The sequence below is a fragment of the Haliotis rubra genome, unplaced genomic scaffold (genome assembly GCF_003918875.1).
Source record: "Haliotis rubra isolate DU_JTF1 unplaced genomic scaffold, ASM391887v1 Scf2337, whole genome shotgun sequence".
Classification (NCBI taxonomy): domain Eukaryota; kingdom Metazoa; phylum Mollusca; class Gastropoda; order Lepetellida; family Haliotidae; genus Haliotis; species Haliotis rubra.
Window position 1 is genome coordinate 26,219 of NW_025766378.1, and position 17,776 is coordinate 43,994.

The following is a 17,776-nucleotide window of genomic DNA, read 5'->3' on the forward strand; positions in this document are numbered from 1 at the left end:
AACAGTTCGCTGGTACGCTATAACTTCTCGTTGGCTATAGACAGCAAAAAAATGACCACAGGTGAGACAGGTAAACAACACGTCCTCATAGCTACATCCACACTAGCATGATCACTGGGGATAGAGATCAATAAACACATACTTGTTATAGGAAATCTTGCAAAGGACGCTGCTCTGGCAGAGGCTTCATTCCAAGCCAGGCTGTCAATTAAGTCTCATAGCAGATAATTAATTAGAAACGTAACAGGGAAAGCTCTGAATACCTTCAAAGAGAAATTCTCTCATCAACAAATCAGGTCTGGATGGAAAGAACCTGAAAATTTATTGCCTTGTATCTAACTTGCCCCTTGTGGCCAAGCAATTTAAGAAGGCGCATTTAAAATCTCGGCGAATCGCGTTCGGTTTTAGTCATCCTATAGGCCAACGCACAACACTGATACGCCTCGCGTTTCTGACAAAGAAGTTATCGATTTCGTAAAAACAAACTTTAAGGATAACTTCTTTGTTCGTGTGTGCGACGTTTCGATACTGATATGGTGATGAGGGTTAAATTGGATGTGATCAGATTTGCTATCGGAATTGGTAACAGAAGACTGATTTTCTTTCAATCAGGGTGTTAATGGGTCAGGATGTTTCGAAGGTTGTTAAGGTTGGACGATGAAGAGAAGTTAGTATCTATGCCTGCTTGGTGTTTTAGCAGTCAGCTTGTTTGGTGTTATGGTTCTTTGACTAGCGTATGAATCTGAACAGATATATTATGAGTAGTACAACACAGATACCTCCTGGAGCTAGAACTAATCATAACGCCTGTGTATATTTTTCGCCAACAAATATGTCCACGAAACTCAAGAACAAACACTTTCCACCAAGAAGCACTTTCTGCTGACAAACACCTGCTCACTATCTCAAGGAGAGACTGAAATCTTTGTTCTGAGATCTGTCAGGTTTGTTACCGACGCTCTCTCACTGAAAATCAGACTTGATTAAAACCTACCTTTTAGCACCATGACCTTGGCAGCTAGTGAATGCGTCACATCGTTCCTATCGCTATAATTACATTTTATGCCCTCATATTATTCTGCATCTGTTGTTTACCGTCTCATCTATCTCCTGTAAAATAGGTTCATTTTGTAGTGAGTGAGTGAGTTACAATTTGTAGTCCCATCGGCAATAATTCAGCCATACCGTGACTAAAACAATTCATACAATGAAAAAATATATAAATAAAATATATTAGAAAATATGTCTATGACGGACAGTACGAACAACTAGAATATCACTGTTATAAATGCAAAACTGTCATGTAAATGTAAAACTATTTTACTATGGAGAGACAATACAATATAAAAAGTGGGCTATAGAGAGCCAACAACTAAAGGTAGATACCAGAGATCATGGGGACTTACACTCCCTTTGCTACCTGCTTGGACCCTAGCTGCATTTATACCATACCATACCATACCATACCATACCAGATCATTGGCAATATTGGCAAATTTAACCAAGCATTAGAAGAACAAGATTAAATATACTTTGAATGTTTTGGTACGTATTTCTTTACGTATTTCTTTAAAATATGTAATGGTTTGTAAATGGTGCAATTTACTTTCATGCATGGAATCAAGCGCATTACTAATACTAATCTTCAGTTCTCAAGACAATCAACACACAATAGTGTTGAAGCATATGAGTTTGCAGCCATTAATAAACATTTTTTGCAGATAAAATGGAATCGAAAAGCTTTCATGGAAAGATACGACAAATTCTCACCAAAGGTAAGACAGTACATCGCATCAGTGTACGCTAAAATCTACAAAGTAGTTAATAAATATCAATTACAGTTCACCCTTAAACTATACATTGATTGTGTGCGCTATGTACATATTTTCAAGTTACAAGATTCCCTGACGGAAAAGAAACAGAAGAAATGGATATTTTGTTCAAAGATGAAGATGGAGATGAAACCTATAAAAGCACTTGCAAAACTGAGTGGACGTGTGAGCCAGAACCAGACAAGAAGGTGCTAAATGTTGACACCTCCTCGAATGCGACGGAGCCACTGTACGAACTAAAGGATTCAATTTGGCAAACACATCATGCTAACTTTACAGCAGTTAAAAGTGGGAGTATAGTGTTTGTGTTTGAGCACGAAACTAGAGAAGATGCTATACAGATGATAAAGAGGCATCAGGCAGTAGAACACCTGATATTACACTGCTTGCGTCAAATCGACTCCGAAGTTGAGGACATAACACTTCACATAAAACTACAAGACCTGGAGTCAGTCTGAAAGGAAAGGGGATACAACAGGTACAACATGTTTTTGTCAGTATACGTCATTTGAAACGCACATTTTCTGAGTGATTATCTATCTGACCTTTTAAGACCTTTAGAAATAAACAACTGTTGAATAATTGCTGCTTGTAAGACAAACATGCACGTGATTGTTATAAGGTTTTCTCCCACCTTCTGCCATATTACGGCTTGTTGATTGGCAATATTTGTCTTTTCCTTTGTATGATGGTTATCACCGCATGACGAAAACGCTGTCTGACACGTTGAAGTGTGTATACACATATCTGGGAGTCAGGATTCGTCAGATAGCTTGACATACAATCAAATGTTCACTGGTTCTGGTGGACTTTTCGACTTTGTGGCAGGATATCGTCATAAATAAGAACAGTCAAGCTTTGAAAAAGTCTGAACATTTCTTCATGTTAAATTGTTGCAGAGTACAGTCTACTGAACAGGAAAGCAATTATCAGCGATTCGATGTCAACACAGAAAGATTATCCATCTGCTGATACATCTCAAACATCTTCAGGAGGTAGGTTGATCCAAATATGGCCGCAAGTTAAGAACAATGTGAGTATGTTATCACATATGGTAAAACATACATCCCTTCCTTATCTGATATCAATAACATTAGGTTATACATTTAGTGATGTTGTCATCAATATACAAAATAATAGCATAATAATAGCATAAATAAACTGTATGTGTCCTTTCCCATCATGAAACACATACCACTTATAAGGAAGAGAAACTGAAAGACTGGCCATCTTCTTCAAGATGACAAACATGCCTACAACCAATACCTCATCCACAAAGGTAAGGTCTGGTAAGGGTAACTGTAACCTGAAAGTAATTGTTTATTTATACTCAGATCCAGAAATATCATTTGCAGCTTTTTAAGCATAACTCTCATATTTTTCAAGTAATGTTTCTGAATTTCAAACACTATTGATCACATGGTGACAGGTCAATGAGAGTGGAAAGCTCCAGTAATATCACAGCATGGTATATAGTGACAGGTCAAAGAGTGGAAAACTCCAGTAATATCACAGCATGGTATATGGTGACAGGTCAAAGAGTGGAATGCTCAGTAATATCACAGCATGGTATATGGTGACAGGTCCATCAGAGTGGAAAGCTCCAGTAATATCACAGCATGGTATATAGTGACAGGTCAAAGAGTGGAAAACTCCAGTAATATCACAACTTGGTATATGGTGACAGGTCAATGAGAGTGGAAAGCTCCAGTAACATCAGAGCATGGTATATGGTGACAGGTCAAAGAGTGGAAAGCTCCAGTTATATCACAGCATGGTATATGGTGACAGGTCAGTGTGGGTGGAAAGTTCCAGTAATATCACAGTGTCGTACATGGTGACAGGTCAGTGTGAGTGGAAAGCTGCAGATATATCAAAGGGTGGTATATGGTGACATGTCAGTGTGGGTGGAAAGCTGCAGTTATATCAAGGTGTGGTATATGGTGAGCGGTCAGTGTGTGTGGAAAGCTCCAGTAATATCACAGTGTGGTATATGGTGAGCGGTCAGTGTGGGCGGAAAGCTCCAGTAATATCACAGTGTGGTGTATGGTGACAGGTCATTGCGGGATGAAAGCTCCAGTAATATCACAGTGTGGTATATGGTGAGCGGTCAGTGTTGATGGAAAGCTCCAGTTATATCACAGCATGGTATATGGTGACAGGTCAGTGTGGGTGGAAAGCTCCAGTAATATCACAGTGTCGTACATGGTGACAGGTCAGTGTGGGTGGAAAGCTGCAGTTATATCAAAGGGTGGTATATGGTGACAGGTAAGTGTTGATGGAAAGCTCCAGTAATATCACAGCATGGTATATGGTGACAGGTCAAAGAGTGGAAAGCTCCAGTAATATCACAGCATGGTATATAGTGACAGGTCAAGAGTGGAAAGCTCGGTCATATCACCACGTGGTATGTGGTGACAGGTCAATGAGTGGAAAGCTCCATTAATATCATAGCATGGTGTATGGTGACAGGTCATTGTGGATGGAAAGCTCCAGTAATATCACAGTGTGGTATATGGTGAGCGGTCAGTGTTGATGGAAAGCTCCAGTTATATCACAGCATGGTATATGGTGACAGGTCAGTGTGGGTGGAAAGTTCCAGTAATATCACAGTGTCGTACATGGTGACAGGTCAGTGTGAGTGGAAAGCTGCAGATATATCAAAGGGTGGTATATTTTACATGTAAGTGTGGGTGGAAAGCTGCAGTTATATCAAAGGGTGGTATATGGTGACAGGTAAGTGTTGATGGAAAGCTCCAGTAATATCACAGCATGGTATATGGTGACAGGTCAAAGAGTGGAAAGCTCCAGTAATATCACAGCATGGTATATAGTGACAGGTCAAAGAGTGGAAAGCTCCGGTCATATCACCACGTGGTATGTGGTGACAGGTCAATGAGGTGGAAAGCTCCAGTAATATCACAGCATGGTGTATGGTGACAGGTCAGTGTGGGTGGAAAGCCCAAGTAATATCACAGCGTGGTATATAGTGAGCGGTCAGTGTGGAGTGGAAAGCTGCAGATATATCTGAGGGTGGTATATGGTGACATGTCAGTGTATGTGGAAAGCTGCAGTTATATCAAAGGGTGGTATATGGTGACAGGTCAGTGTTGATGGAAAGCCCAGTAATATCACAGTGTGGTATATGGTGACCGGTCAGTGTTGATGGAAAGCTCCAGTAATATGACAGTGTGGTATATGATGACAGGTCATTGTGGGTGGAAAGCGCCAGTAACATCAGAGTGTGGTATATGGTGAAAGATCAATGAGGGTGGAAAGCTCGAGTAATATCACAGCGTGGTATATGGTGACAGGTCAAAGAGTGGAAAGCTCCAGTAATATCACATCATCGTACATTGTGACAGGTCGGTGTGGATGGAAATCTCCAGTAATATCACAGAGTGGTGTATGGTGGCAGGCAAATGTTTGTGGAAACCTGCAGAAATATCTAAGTGTGGTATATGGTGTCAGGGTAATGTGTGTGGAAAGCTCCAGTAATATCACAGTGTGGTATATGGTGACAGGTCAGTGCTGGTGGAAAGCTCCAGTAATATGACAGCGTGGTATATGATAACAGTTCAATGTAGGTTGAAATCTCCAGTAATATCACAGCTTGGTATATGGTGACAGGTCAGTGTTGTGTGGAAAGCTCCAGTAATATCACAGCAAGGTATATGGTGACTGGTCAATGATAGTTGAAAACCCAGTAATATCACAGCATGGTATATGGCGACAGGTCAAAGAGTGGAATGCTCCAGTAATATCACAGCATGGTATATGGTGACAGGTCAGTGTGGGTGGAAAGCTCCAGTAATGTAACAGCATGGTATATGGTGACAGGTCAGTGAGGGTGGAAAGCTGCAGATATATCTGAGGGTGGTATATGGTGACAGGTCAGTGTGGGTGGAAAGCTCCAGTAATATCACAGTGTGGTATATGGTGACAGGTCAGTGTGGATGGAAAGCTCCAGTAATATCACAGTGTGGTATATGGTGACTGGTCAGTGTGTGTGGAAAGCTCCAGTAATATCACAGTGTGGTATATGGTGACAGGTCATTGTGGATGGAAAGCTCCAGTAATATCACAGTGTGGTATAAGGTGACAGGTCAAAAGAGTGAAAGCTCCAGTAATATCACAGCGTGGTGTATGGTGACAGGTCAGTGTGAGTGGAAAGCTCCAGTAATAGCACTGTGCGGTATATGGTGACAGGTCAGTGGGGGTGGAAAGCTTCAGTAATGTCACAGTGTGGTATATGGTCACAGGTCAGTGTGGGTGGGAAAGCTCCAGTAATATCACAGTGTGGTATATGGTGACAGGTCAGTGTGGGTGGAAAGCTCCAGTAATATCACAGTGTGGTATATGGTGACAGGTCAGTGTGGGTGGAAAGCTCCAGTAATATCACAGTGTGGTATATGGTGACAGGTCAATGTGGATGGTAAGCTCCAGTAATATCACACTGTGGTATATGGTGACAGGTCAATGTGGATGGTAAGCTCCAGTAATATCACAGTGTGGTATATGGTGACAGGTCAATGTGGATGGAAAGCTCCAGTAATATCACAGCGTGGTATGGTGACAGGTCAAAGAGTGAAAGCTCCAGTAATATCACACTGTGGTATATGGTGACAGGTCAGTGTGGATGGAAAGCTCCAGTAATATCACACTGTGGTATATGGTGACAGGTCAGTGTGGGTGGAAAGCTCCAGTAATATCACAGCGTGGTATATGGTGACAGGTCAATGTGGATGGAAAGCACCAGTAATATTCACAGCGTCGTATATGGTGACAGGTCAGTGTGGTGGAAAGCTCCAGTAATATCAGAGTGTGGTATATGGTGACAGGTCAGTGTGGGTGGAAAGCTCCAGTAATATTACAGTGTGGTATATGGTGACAGGTCGGTGTGGATTGAAAGCTCCAGTAATATCACAGCGTCGTATATGTTGACAGGTCAGTGTGAGTGGAAAGCCCTAGTAATATCACAACGTGGTATATGGTGACAGGTCAGTGTGAGTGGAAAGTTCCAGTAATATCACTGTGTGGTACATGGTGAGAGTTCAATGTGGATGGAAAGCTCCAGTAATATCAGTATGGTATATGGTGACAAGTCAGTGTGGGAGGCACAACACAAAATGACTGTATTACCCAAATTTACTAACGTCAGGAAATACTCGTTTCATCCGGCGGCCATATGAACAACGTTTGAAATCTACGTATCATCTGGCCGTCAGATTTACACACGTTTAAAGGGGTGTTAAAATAAACGAACATTCAACTCTGCATTTACATGTATTTCACAGGTGTGTAAATCTGGCCATTGTTTTCATGTGTTTCCTAACATGTGTAACATATGTAAATGCTGTGATTGTAGGACATGCATTTCAATACCCTTGAAATCTCGTATGGCCAGGGTTAGGTTTGTCATATATTTAGTACATGCGTAAATGGTTGGTAATGGGTAAATAGAGTGTTACAAGATTGACACTACTTTAACATGTATTTCAATGGTTCTGTAATATAAGCTGTCACATAGGGTTCGTTAGCGCGTCCGACCACGCCATAATGTACTGAGATAATTAGAAACACATGGTGAAGTGATACTCATGACTGAGCACCACTATTAACGTGTGTGTGTTTCTTGACATACACATGATGTCTGTTTAAAAGGTTCAAATATCGGGTCTATGGGCCAGAGCGATATGTATGTTAGGGAGTGTGTGTGTGCGAGGGAGAGGGTGTGGCATGGCATGGGGTAGGCCTAGGGTTGGGTGGTGGCGGTGGGTCGGTGTTGGGGTACTGGTAAGTCTTTCTGACCAGTAGGTAATATCGTTTATACTTTTTGTAATGGAAATTACATAACAGTTTAAATAACTGACCTTAGGTACACTTCTTATATATGCTATACAAGGAGACACTGCTAATTACAATAAAACACAAACAGATGTGTTCACACAGACATGAACCGGTAGGTCCCTAATTTTAGTGCTTTTAGAGTTATCAGACTAAACATAACTGAACAAATTTCATTATCTATACTTTCATAAAAGATGATTACAATGTATTAATGATTCCCGGTGTAACTTACTGTTGTAAATGTGTGAACATGCACATACTTGGTATGACCTCTTTTGATTCGGAATACAGGTATTATCCCATACGGACGTCATCTTTCTCAAATTTCAGTTACCCAGACGAAATATACTGCTGGAGACCTATTTTGTTTCCATCGGAATCTTTGGGTAGACTATAGAAAATTGTAGTGATTGCAATTAGCTCATAATTTTCATAATAGACCTATTTTGTTTCCATCTCTTGGGTAGACTATAGAAAATTGTAGTGATTGCAATTAGCTCATAACTAAGCAGTTTCGATAATTATTGAAAGCTTACTACCTGACAGCATTTATGTTGCTCATGCGTTTTCTTTTGTGCTTTTTGCTGTCTAATTTGTTATACATTATATAATTATGTTAATCATTTTGGTATCTCAATATCATGGAATATAATGTGTACTTATTAATCTATCAAAGTACCGAAACGTATAATCTGTATGCTTTACTGTTATTGGGTGAAACTGTTAAAAGTACCTTCGTACAGAATTTCCAGGAAATAGAAACTGAAAATTACTAGATAATTGGAAAACTAAATTGGATAAAGATCGCAAACAATCATTATTTATATTCCTCTTTTAAATTATCAGTGTGCAGATCATGTCACTAACATAAAACTGAAGGATATATGGTGACAAAACTGGGTTCAATTTTGAATGTATAATAAATGTACCAATGTATATTCTTTAACAGTACGCAAGGAATGTTAAAGAGCTACGCTGTCAGGTTAAAGCGTTGCCTGTCAGGTCAAAGGCACATTGTAGGCATTATAAGCACTGAAAATATATTATTTTGATAAAAGGCAAAGATCTTAATTTCAATTGAAAAAGAGAGGAAGTAATTTGGAAGATTCACAGACTAACAACATCTATATTGGGGCTACAGGTGCAGGAAGCATCTTCAATTATAAAATCACATTCCACAAACATCAGATAAAGGTTTAAATGACAAGCATATTTATTGGTATCTTGCCAAGCACTGTCCTCTCTCAATGCAGTATAAACAGAGTGCTGTGGTCACTACCTCAGGTGGCCAAATTCAGCCATCCCATTACTTTACAGTATTTTCTTACAGACATATATATGGCAAATTAACTTTTACGGGTATGGAAAGAGTGGGGAAACACGTGCAAAGTATTTTCAGCTGAGATTATCCTTCAAAAACATCATATGTACAACAGTCACTTATAATTATGTACAACCAAAGCATTACAAAAGGCCATATGTCCAGACAGCATAACATCACCTTTGGCTGCAGTTCCAAATAATTTGACACCAAAAGCCTGTCAGTTAACGCAAAGGAAATAACCCTTGTGTTTTAAAATGATGCCTTAATCATAGTCACAATGAAGTGTAGGTTGCCATGCATTTTTCTAGTCTGTCTCACAGTCCCTGAACCACATTATTTTCCCAACTGCCAAGCCCTCTCTGCAGTGCTAAAGCCTTAAATTAAATGCAAGTCGTGATCTCCTCAGGTCCAGGGTCTGTTAACATCTGCAGGAAACCTAACTCACTTTGGGGGTCGGGTTTACAAAGTAAACATATCTAACTGCCATGGCTGGCCAGACTGAATCTCGTGTCTCCCTGGGGCTCCTTTTCATTTTAGATGGGTTTGTTTGTTACTATCAAACTTATATATACTGTATATATTCAGACACTAAGCCTTAGTCTATGTACTTTCCAATATGATGGAAATACTAATATTTACCAAATAAATTCTAAAGGAGCCTTTCTTCAAGCAGTGACTTAACGCCATACATAGCTAGACTTGTTTAGATGTTAGACTTCATATAAGGCATCATTAATATTTCACAAACATGGTACAGGACCCTTAGCCTCATTAGCTTATTGCCTAACCACTTGCGAATTAAGCGTTGGCAGATGTAAATGTTACTGGAGATGTTGGTCCCGCCAGCTGTGGGTGTTTGGTATGGCACTCTATAACCCGAACCCTGCAGTGAGTTTTCCTGGAGACGGAAGGGGAAAAACTATCGTTCTGTGACTGTGATACAGACTGGGACAAGATATGGAAAACCAAACATTTGGACAACAAACCATTGTTTGGGTCTTTTAATTGTAAATATGATTCAAATAGCTTAACCTAGATTTCGATATCCTCCGAATGTACATTTGGTGGAAAATATACATTTATCCCTACACAAGGACGAATGTTTATATGTAATTAAAAATGTAACAGCACTAGTATCCATTTTGTCTTCTACCCGTCAGAACTAGATTAACAACTAGTCTCTGATGTGAACATATTTTACAGAAAAAAATTCACAGTAAAAAAAATATAATATAATGAAAAGGAGCCCTGAGACTTTCTCCTGAAGCTGGAAATCTAGACTTGCCACATTTTGTAGACTTGCGTGGGCTTGGATATATTTGCTTCAGGGTCTGTATGACAGACGACGTCCCAACATACGCTGTCACATGTGTCTCAGGTCACGGAGAATCAGTGGCTAGAGGCCTGTATTGCAATTCTCGTGCGTGTGCCAGGCGCGTAGCAAGCCAATTTTTTCGTGTAAGCCCTATGGGCTGCAAAGCCTTATATCTTAGGTGGTATTGAGGGCTTGGCCCAACTTTCATTTTTATGAGACCTGAAGAGTTATCGTTTGACGTTTGGTGATTTCAATAGCTTCAAAACATTGTGGAAAGACTTTCGTCTGTATCCCCCTAAAAATTTCATTCTAGTCAAATCATATCACCTGAATATATATTCCTCATCTGATAAAGATGAGTTTAACGTGTTTTGTTAATTGTATCTGAACATACTGAAAGACATATTCTACTTTTAAAAATGGCACTCAAAGAAAGTTTTCCTCATCGTTAAAATTTAGGGGGGACACGGACGGAAGTCTTACCACCATGGAAATTGAAATGTGATTTCCTCATATACAAATATGTTTGGACATAGTTTACACATGTCTGCTGCATTGATACAATACCATACATCGAGTATTTGGTGTTTTTGTTCTAAAATAAATGATAAACAAATGAAAAATAAACAACTGCATTTCAGTGATGATTCACATATAATCATGACTGTAACAAAACATCCTCATACATGTCGATGGAAAAACAATCATCACTGAAAGTTATGATATGAAGAATAACCTGTTTACTGTACATGGTAATGCTTTAATCAAAGAATACTGTAGTCAATATGATTCATAGAGGGATTTCCACTTTTTAAATGGAACGTGTTTGTAGGTATTTTTTGGCAAGAATTAGAAGAAAAATTATTTTTTAGCAAAGATCATGTGTAAGCTCGAGCTGTTTTTTATAATGGTAGCTACGCCCCTGTTTGCATGTGTTGTTGACGCGGCATGGACGCCTTGTAACATCACTATTTGATTATGATTCACAAACACATGCCCATGATATGGTCGGAATCGTGCCAAGGATTAGAAGATATTTATCATGAAAACAGGTTTGTATGTAGGTGGCTTGAAACTCGCTTTTACAAAGGCCTATAGGTTCGATCACAATACATTTCGTTTTACAGCTTCTCTTTTCTTAACATGCTCACGTCAAACTGATTTAAATTCTAATCGCAGATTAAAGAATAACACAATAAATAGTATGCCAAATTATCGTTACCATGACAACCCTGTGATATTTCACCTATGTAAGAGAGTAATGCAGATGATACTGCCGGCCGTAAATATTGATATGTTGCTCCATCGCTAACAACAAACCCTGGGTATCTATACAATTATATGTGTGATCAAAGGCCATATGATATATAATATGGTCTCTGGCCGTGTCTATGAAAGGGGATATAATGTGGGGATGAATGACATGTACTTTTATCTTGGCCCGTTTATGATGATGCATACTGCGATCTTTCTCAATAATCCCCTCTGGCTATCAGATTGAGGGGTACGTTTTAAACATAACCGTTCTCCACATACGTCCGTCAGATACATCGCGCACTACCCCTTTTCTCTTTTGATCTTCTTAAACGGCTGTTACAAGTTCGAAGAATCCTGGTCAAAATATATAAAAGTCTTAAGACTATTCCTACAATTCTGTAACTTACACATTGTACCCCTAAATGGGTAGAGCTCCCGTTCGGGGAATATCAGAAGGACAACGATACAGTTATTTCCAATGTTGTAGAAAGCACTCCGCTTACTAAGGGAAAACACTGAGATATTGTATTCATGTCAGATGATATTTTCAGCCCCTGTCAGATCTGAACTTGAACATGCGAGGTCTGCGTCTGTGTCAGAGTAAAGGCCTACAAGATGTTTAGCAACACTGGGGGCGTAATAGCCATAGACCTTCTCCAAACAAGGGAATATATATCTTGTGAGAATGACTTCTCCGACAGGGAAATTTGCAGCAATGCGACATCACAATTACTTACGTGATATTTTCTCACCAATCTGAGTTATGGATCATCAATTTAAACAGGACAATATAGACGAATTTCACAAAAAGCACGGATATCCAACATACCTATGATATACTCGGAGAACGCACCCGCCTGTGTTATCCGGTCATAATCGCTACACGATATAAAACAATTTTTCATTTTTCATGTCTCACAGAATATATAATTTGATAAAGGCATTGTTTGTTATCGTATACTTTTTGCGTTAGTGAAACAAATGTGGACAACTTTTAAAGTTTATGTATGGCGTTATTAAAGCAAAGGCAGAGCAAATGGAGAAATAACATGGTTCAGGCACTGTGAGACTATTAAGGAAGGTCACATGCAGTGCAATAATATTCCCAAGTATGTACTGTCAAAGAACGTTACAGTAGTGATGCGCGAACAAGAACAGACTTAAGAAATCCACGAGTTGGTACGTATGGTGTATTTGGCTGTGATCCAAGAGAGACAAAGTGCTATTCTATTGGGACAGCTAGGGACACTTGCGAGGACAAAGGGGCAACGCATTGCCCTTTGTTCACCACTGAACCTTTAATCCCTCGAAACATGCACCTCACAAGATTTGCCAACACCACGTGCACAGACAAGGTGTAACTGATACTGGTAGCAAGAGCGAGTGCAGCTTAATACGGCGTGCTAGCTTGCGTAATACTGCTTTCTTTGTCAGGCTCTTTTGGTGATAAGAATATTGAGGTCATGTGAACGTTGATTTCAAACGTACTAAATGTGTGAAAATGAAATTACATGAACCAAATATTTCACATGATGGAAACATATGATCATCTTGCTTATGTTCAACTGAGTTTAAATCAGGACTAAGGGCTGGCCACTGCATAATGTTGACATCGTTCTGCTGTAGGATGTCCCGTGTAGCTCTGGCAGTATGGGTCCAGGCGTTATCATGCCGGTGACGTGCAAAGCTTTGCCGATGTAGCGCACCGCTGTGATGCCGCCTCCTCTCCCTAGACCAAGGTTCTGGAACACCACAGGACTCACTCTCTGGTTCAAACCTATTCCACCCCATACCATGATGCTTGAACCTCCTCATGACTCTCTTTCCATAAAACATTGGTCTGAGTAACGCTGGCCACGTCGTCGCCATATTCTTGTTCTGCCATCTGCAGTTGATATGCAGTACCGACTCTCATCTGTGAACAGAACAGTTCTCCATTGCCTGTATTGCCAGTTTTGGTGTTGTAGGGCGAACTGTAGAAGTTCATGCCGATGACGAGGGGTGAGGATAGGTCCACGGTAAGGTCTACGGCAATGGAGGGTTCCCGCTGTTAAGACGTCGGCGTACTGTATCAGGACTGATTGGTCTTCCGTGTGTTCCAGCTGTCTGGTGTGCTGTTTCGGATGCCTGCATGAAGGGATTCTGTAATATGCTGTCGCACAACAAGGCGGTCTTGTCTTCTGGTGACGCTTGGTCTGCCAGTACGGAGGCGATCATTTGTGGTGTTGGTGGTCCTGAAATGTTGCTGCAGCCTGTAGATGGTCCGAATGTTGACCTTGAAGTGATTGGCAACGGCTTGTGCAGTGTGGCCAGCTTCAAGTCTTCTTAGCTCCTGGTTCCTCTGGATGTCGTGAGAAGGGGATCCTGCTGACGACGTTGTAATGTGAATGCAGGTTTAGGGGTGCATTTTATAGGGCTGGTCCTTGTGAACAGCACGTGCAGCATGAGTTGCATGAAAAACATTCAAAACACCGTACCATCTTCGAGATCAGGTTGCGTTTTTGAGACCATTTCCTGGGTACGATTCTGAGTTTGGGAAGGAATGTCTTTGCTCAGGTAAAGTTGGAGATGTTGTCAAAAATACACAATCAAAACATTAAAGGAGTTTACAGTTATCCGTTTCTGCGCAGGAAAATTCCACACTGACGCTTCTTTGCTCCTTAGTATATCTTACTCATAAATGTGTTAAATGTCTCGTATTTGCTGAAGAAAGGAGCAAGTGTCAACCAAGTTTCAAATGTTACAGGTGACCTGCCACTTCATAGAGAAGCAACAGTGTGGGAATCTACAGCGCGTCGTGATGTGTTACTGAAGGCTGGAGCTGATGTTAATGTACAGAATTATACAGGTGACACACAACTTCATATAGCAGCAAGGTGGGGATCTACAAAGTTTTCTGATGTGTTACTGAAGGCTGGAAGTGATGTTAATGTACAGAACAATACAGGTGACACACCACTTCATATAGCAGCAGAGGAAGGGATCTACAGAGTTTTCTGATGTGTTACTGAAGGCTGGAGCTGATGTTAATGTACAGAATACTACAGGTGACACACCACTTCATATAGCAGCATCAGCAGGGTGGGGATCTAGAGAGTTTTTCTGATGTGTTACTGAAGGCTGTAGCTGATGTTAATGTACAGAATAATAAAAGGTGACACACCACTTCAGCAAAGCAGTAGCAGCAGGGTGGGGATCTAAAAGTGTGTTGATGTGTTACTGAAGGCTGGAGCTGATGTTCATGTACAGAATAAGACAGGTGACACACCACTTCATGGAACAGCAAAGTTGGGATTTAGAGAGTTTTCTGATGTGTTACTGAAGGCTGGAGCTGATGTTAATGTACAGAATAATACAGGTGACACACCACTTCATATAGCAGCAGCAGTAGGGTGGGGATCTACAGAGTTTTCTGATGTGTTACTGAAGGCTGGAGCTGATGTTAATGTACAGAATAATACAGGTGACACACCACTTCATATAGCAGCAAGGTGGGGATCTAGAGAGTTTTTCTGATGAGTTACTGAAGGCTGGAGCTGATGTTAATGTACAGAATAATAAAGGTGACACACCACTTCATAAAGCAGCAAGGTGGGGATCTAGAGAGTTTTCTGATGTGTTACTGAAGGCTGGAGCTGATGTTAATGTACAGAATAATACAGGTGACACACCACTGCATAAAGCAGTAGCAGCAGGGTGGGGATCTAGAAAGTGTGTTGATGTGTTACTGAAGGCTGGAGCTGATGTTAATGTACAGAATAAGACAGGTGACACACCACTTCATATAGCAGCAGAAGCAGGGTCGGGATCTAGAAAGTTTTCTGATGTGTTACTGAAGGCTGGAGCTGATGTTAATGTACAGAATAAGACAGGTGACACACCACTTCATGCAGCAGCAGCAGCAGGGTGGGGATCTACAGAGTTTTCTGATGTGTTACTGAAGGCTGGAGCTGATGTTAATGTACAGAATAATACAGGTGACACACCACTTCATATAGCATCAAGGTGGGGATCTACAGAGTTTTTATGTGTTACTGAAGGCTGGAGCTGATGTTAATGTAAAGAATAAGACAGGTGACACACCACTTCATATAGCATCAGCAGGGTGGGGATCTACAGAGTTTTCTGATGTGTTACTGAAGGCTGGAGCTGATGTTAATGTACAGAATAATACAGGTGACACACCACTTCATATAGCATCAAGGTGGGGATCTACAGAGTTTTTATATGTGTTACTGAAGGCTGGAGCTGATGTTAATGTAAAGAATAAGACAGGTGACACACCGCTTCATATAGCAGAAGCATCAGTAGGGTGGGGATCTACAGAGTTTTCTGATGTGTTACTGAAGGCTGGAGCTGATGTCAATGTACAGAATAATACAGGTGACACACCACTTCATAAAGCAGTAGCAGCAGGGTGGGGATCTAGAGATTTTTCTGATGTGTTACTGAAGGCTGGAGCTGATGTTAATGTACAGAATAATAGAGGTGACACACAACTTCATATAGCATCAAGGTTGGGATCTAGAGAGTTTTCTGATGTGTTACTGAAGGCTGGAAGTGATGTTAATGTACAGAACAATACAGGTGACACACCACTTCATGGAGCAAGCAGGACAGGGATCTAGAGAGTGTGTTGATGTGTTACTGAAGGCTGGAGCTGATGTTAATGTACAGAACAATACCGGTGACACACCACTTCATAGAGCAGCAGCAGCAAGACAGGGATCGACAACTTGTGTTGATGTGTTACTGAAGGCTGGAGCGGATGTTCATGTAAAGAATAATACAGGTGACACACCACTTCATGGAGCAGCAAGACAGGGATCTACAGAGTGTGTTGATGTGTTACTGAAGGCTGGAGCTGATGTTAAAGCACTGAATATTACAGGCCAGACATCACTGCACTAGTTGCAAGCCTTATCGATCTAAATTAAAAACATTCATGGATTTCATTGATCAGGGCAGAATATGCCATCAAAGATATGCTACACGTCAGATAAGAACCGAGACAGTATAACAGTGAACTTAAATTCCCTTTGCATCAATGCTCTGATTATGGCTGAAAACAACAAATGTCAAAAATATATGAAAACGTCTTGTGCTGTGACATTATTCCAATCTTACATTTACTAAAAGAATTCGATCTGCATGAACAATGGCGTCGGGATGAGAGCAAAAAATAATACAATGGTGTGTGTGAAGTTATATTCGCATGGTTTGTAATGATCATTGGTTTTTCTAACCCTGTGAGTAGTAAGTGTTTATACGAACTATTTTAGTCTGTTCAGTACAAGATTGAACGTGTAGTAGCTAGACTGACATTATCCAAGTACTTTATTTGTACAGTTGGTACTGGATTAAGACAATGTTGTACAATTAGCGACATACTGTTTCATTCGCTTCTTAATGATCGCGTTGAACTAAACAATTAGAAACTGCAAGATTTCTTCATGCGTGTGAGGGTAGTATTGTCACACTAACTGTACTATTTGTAAATGAAATATACTGAGTCAAATAAGAAACTTCACATTCTTTCTACAGGGCACTATAAAAGAACAAAAGATGGTAAGATGGTGGAAATTGTTATTATTTCATTGCTGAGATCTGTGCGATGTACTCGATACACTGACAGTGCCATAATCAGTTCCATTAGGCTACACGGCCGTTCCAAAACATGGGTATACAGAATGTCAAGTCACAAGAATAAAAATGCAAACATTTCTCAGTTCAATATCGTGTATGGCCGCCCCGCGCATTCACCACTGCCAAACACCGTCTCCTCATCGACTGCCTGATGCTTGTGAGACACGTGGTTTGGGATTCTGCGCCATTATTGCTCTTGCAAGGCAGCGCCAAGTTCCTACAAATTCTGAGGTTGGTTCCTAAGACCACGAAGCCTTCCTCCCTTCATCCCAAAGGTGCTCTATTGGATTAAGGTCCAGGGGACCTCGATGGCCAGTCCATGACGTTGATTCCAGCGTTTTGAAGGAAATTTTGTGTCAGCATGGCGGTATGCGGCCGAGCATTATCATGCTGGAACTGTAGACCTGGGCCATGAGCCGCCATGAAAGGAATGAGTTCATGGGTGAGCACCTGGTCGCGGTAAGCAGCAGCTGTGAGGTTTCCACGGATGACCAGAAGTCCGGGAACAGTTGTTCCCCAGAAAGCACCCACACCATGCACCTTCCGCCCGCA

The 17,776-nt window shown here is 40.8% G+C and overlaps 2 protein-coding genes and 1 long non-coding RNA gene across 3 annotated transcripts; all 3 read left to right on the forward strand.

Moving 5' to 3' along the window:
- The first annotated feature begins 2,842 nt into the window (after positions 1–2,842).
- Positions 2,843–4,731, forward strand: LOC124278249. Its single transcript, XM_046713968.1, has 2 exons — positions 2,843–3,385; positions 4,612–4,731. Exons 1-2 carry the CDS (start codon positions 3,266–3,268, stop codon positions 4,729–4,731), a joined length of 240 nt encoding a protein of 79 aa, XP_046569924.1. The 5' UTR covers positions 2,843–3,265.
- Positions 4,732–14,094: 9,363 nt separating this feature from the next.
- Positions 14,095–14,419, forward strand: LOC124278250. Its single transcript, XR_006899040.1, has 2 exons — positions 14,095–14,134; positions 14,325–14,419. It is a non-coding gene; the product is annotated as an uncharacterized LOC124278250 (long non-coding RNA).
- Positions 14,420–14,819: 400 nt separating this feature from the next.
- Positions 14,820–16,786, forward strand: LOC124278252 (ankyrin repeat domain-containing protein 6-like). The gene is made up of 4 exons (XM_046713969.1): positions 14,820–14,837; positions 15,066–15,345; positions 15,854–15,999; positions 16,199–16,786. Exons 1-4 carry the CDS (start codon positions 14,820–14,822, stop codon positions 16,487–16,489), a joined length of 735 nt encoding a protein of 244 aa, XP_046569925.1. The 3' UTR covers positions 16,490–16,786.
- Positions 16,787–17,776: the final 990 nt, after the last annotated feature.

Excerpts from the sequence above, each read along its gene's own strand:
- LOC124278249 (XM_046713968.1), top strand. The coding sequence starts at position 3,266 with ATGAGAGTGGAAAGCTCCAGTAATATCACAGCATGGTATATAGTGACA. Across the intron at positions 3,386-4,611 it reads GTCAAAGAGTGGAATGCTCA|ATGGTGACAGGTCAAAGAGT; the intron begins GTAATATCACAG and ends ACAGCATGGTAT.
- LOC124278252 (XM_046713969.1), top strand. Across the intron at positions 15,346-15,853 it reads TAATGTACAGAATAAGACAG|GTGACACACCGCTTCATATA; the intron begins GTGACACACCAC and ends AGAATAAGACAG. Across the intron at positions 16,000-16,198 it reads AAGCAGTAGCAGCAGGGTGG|GGATCTAGAGAGTGTGTTGA; the intron begins GGATCTAGAGAT and ends CAAGCAGGACAG.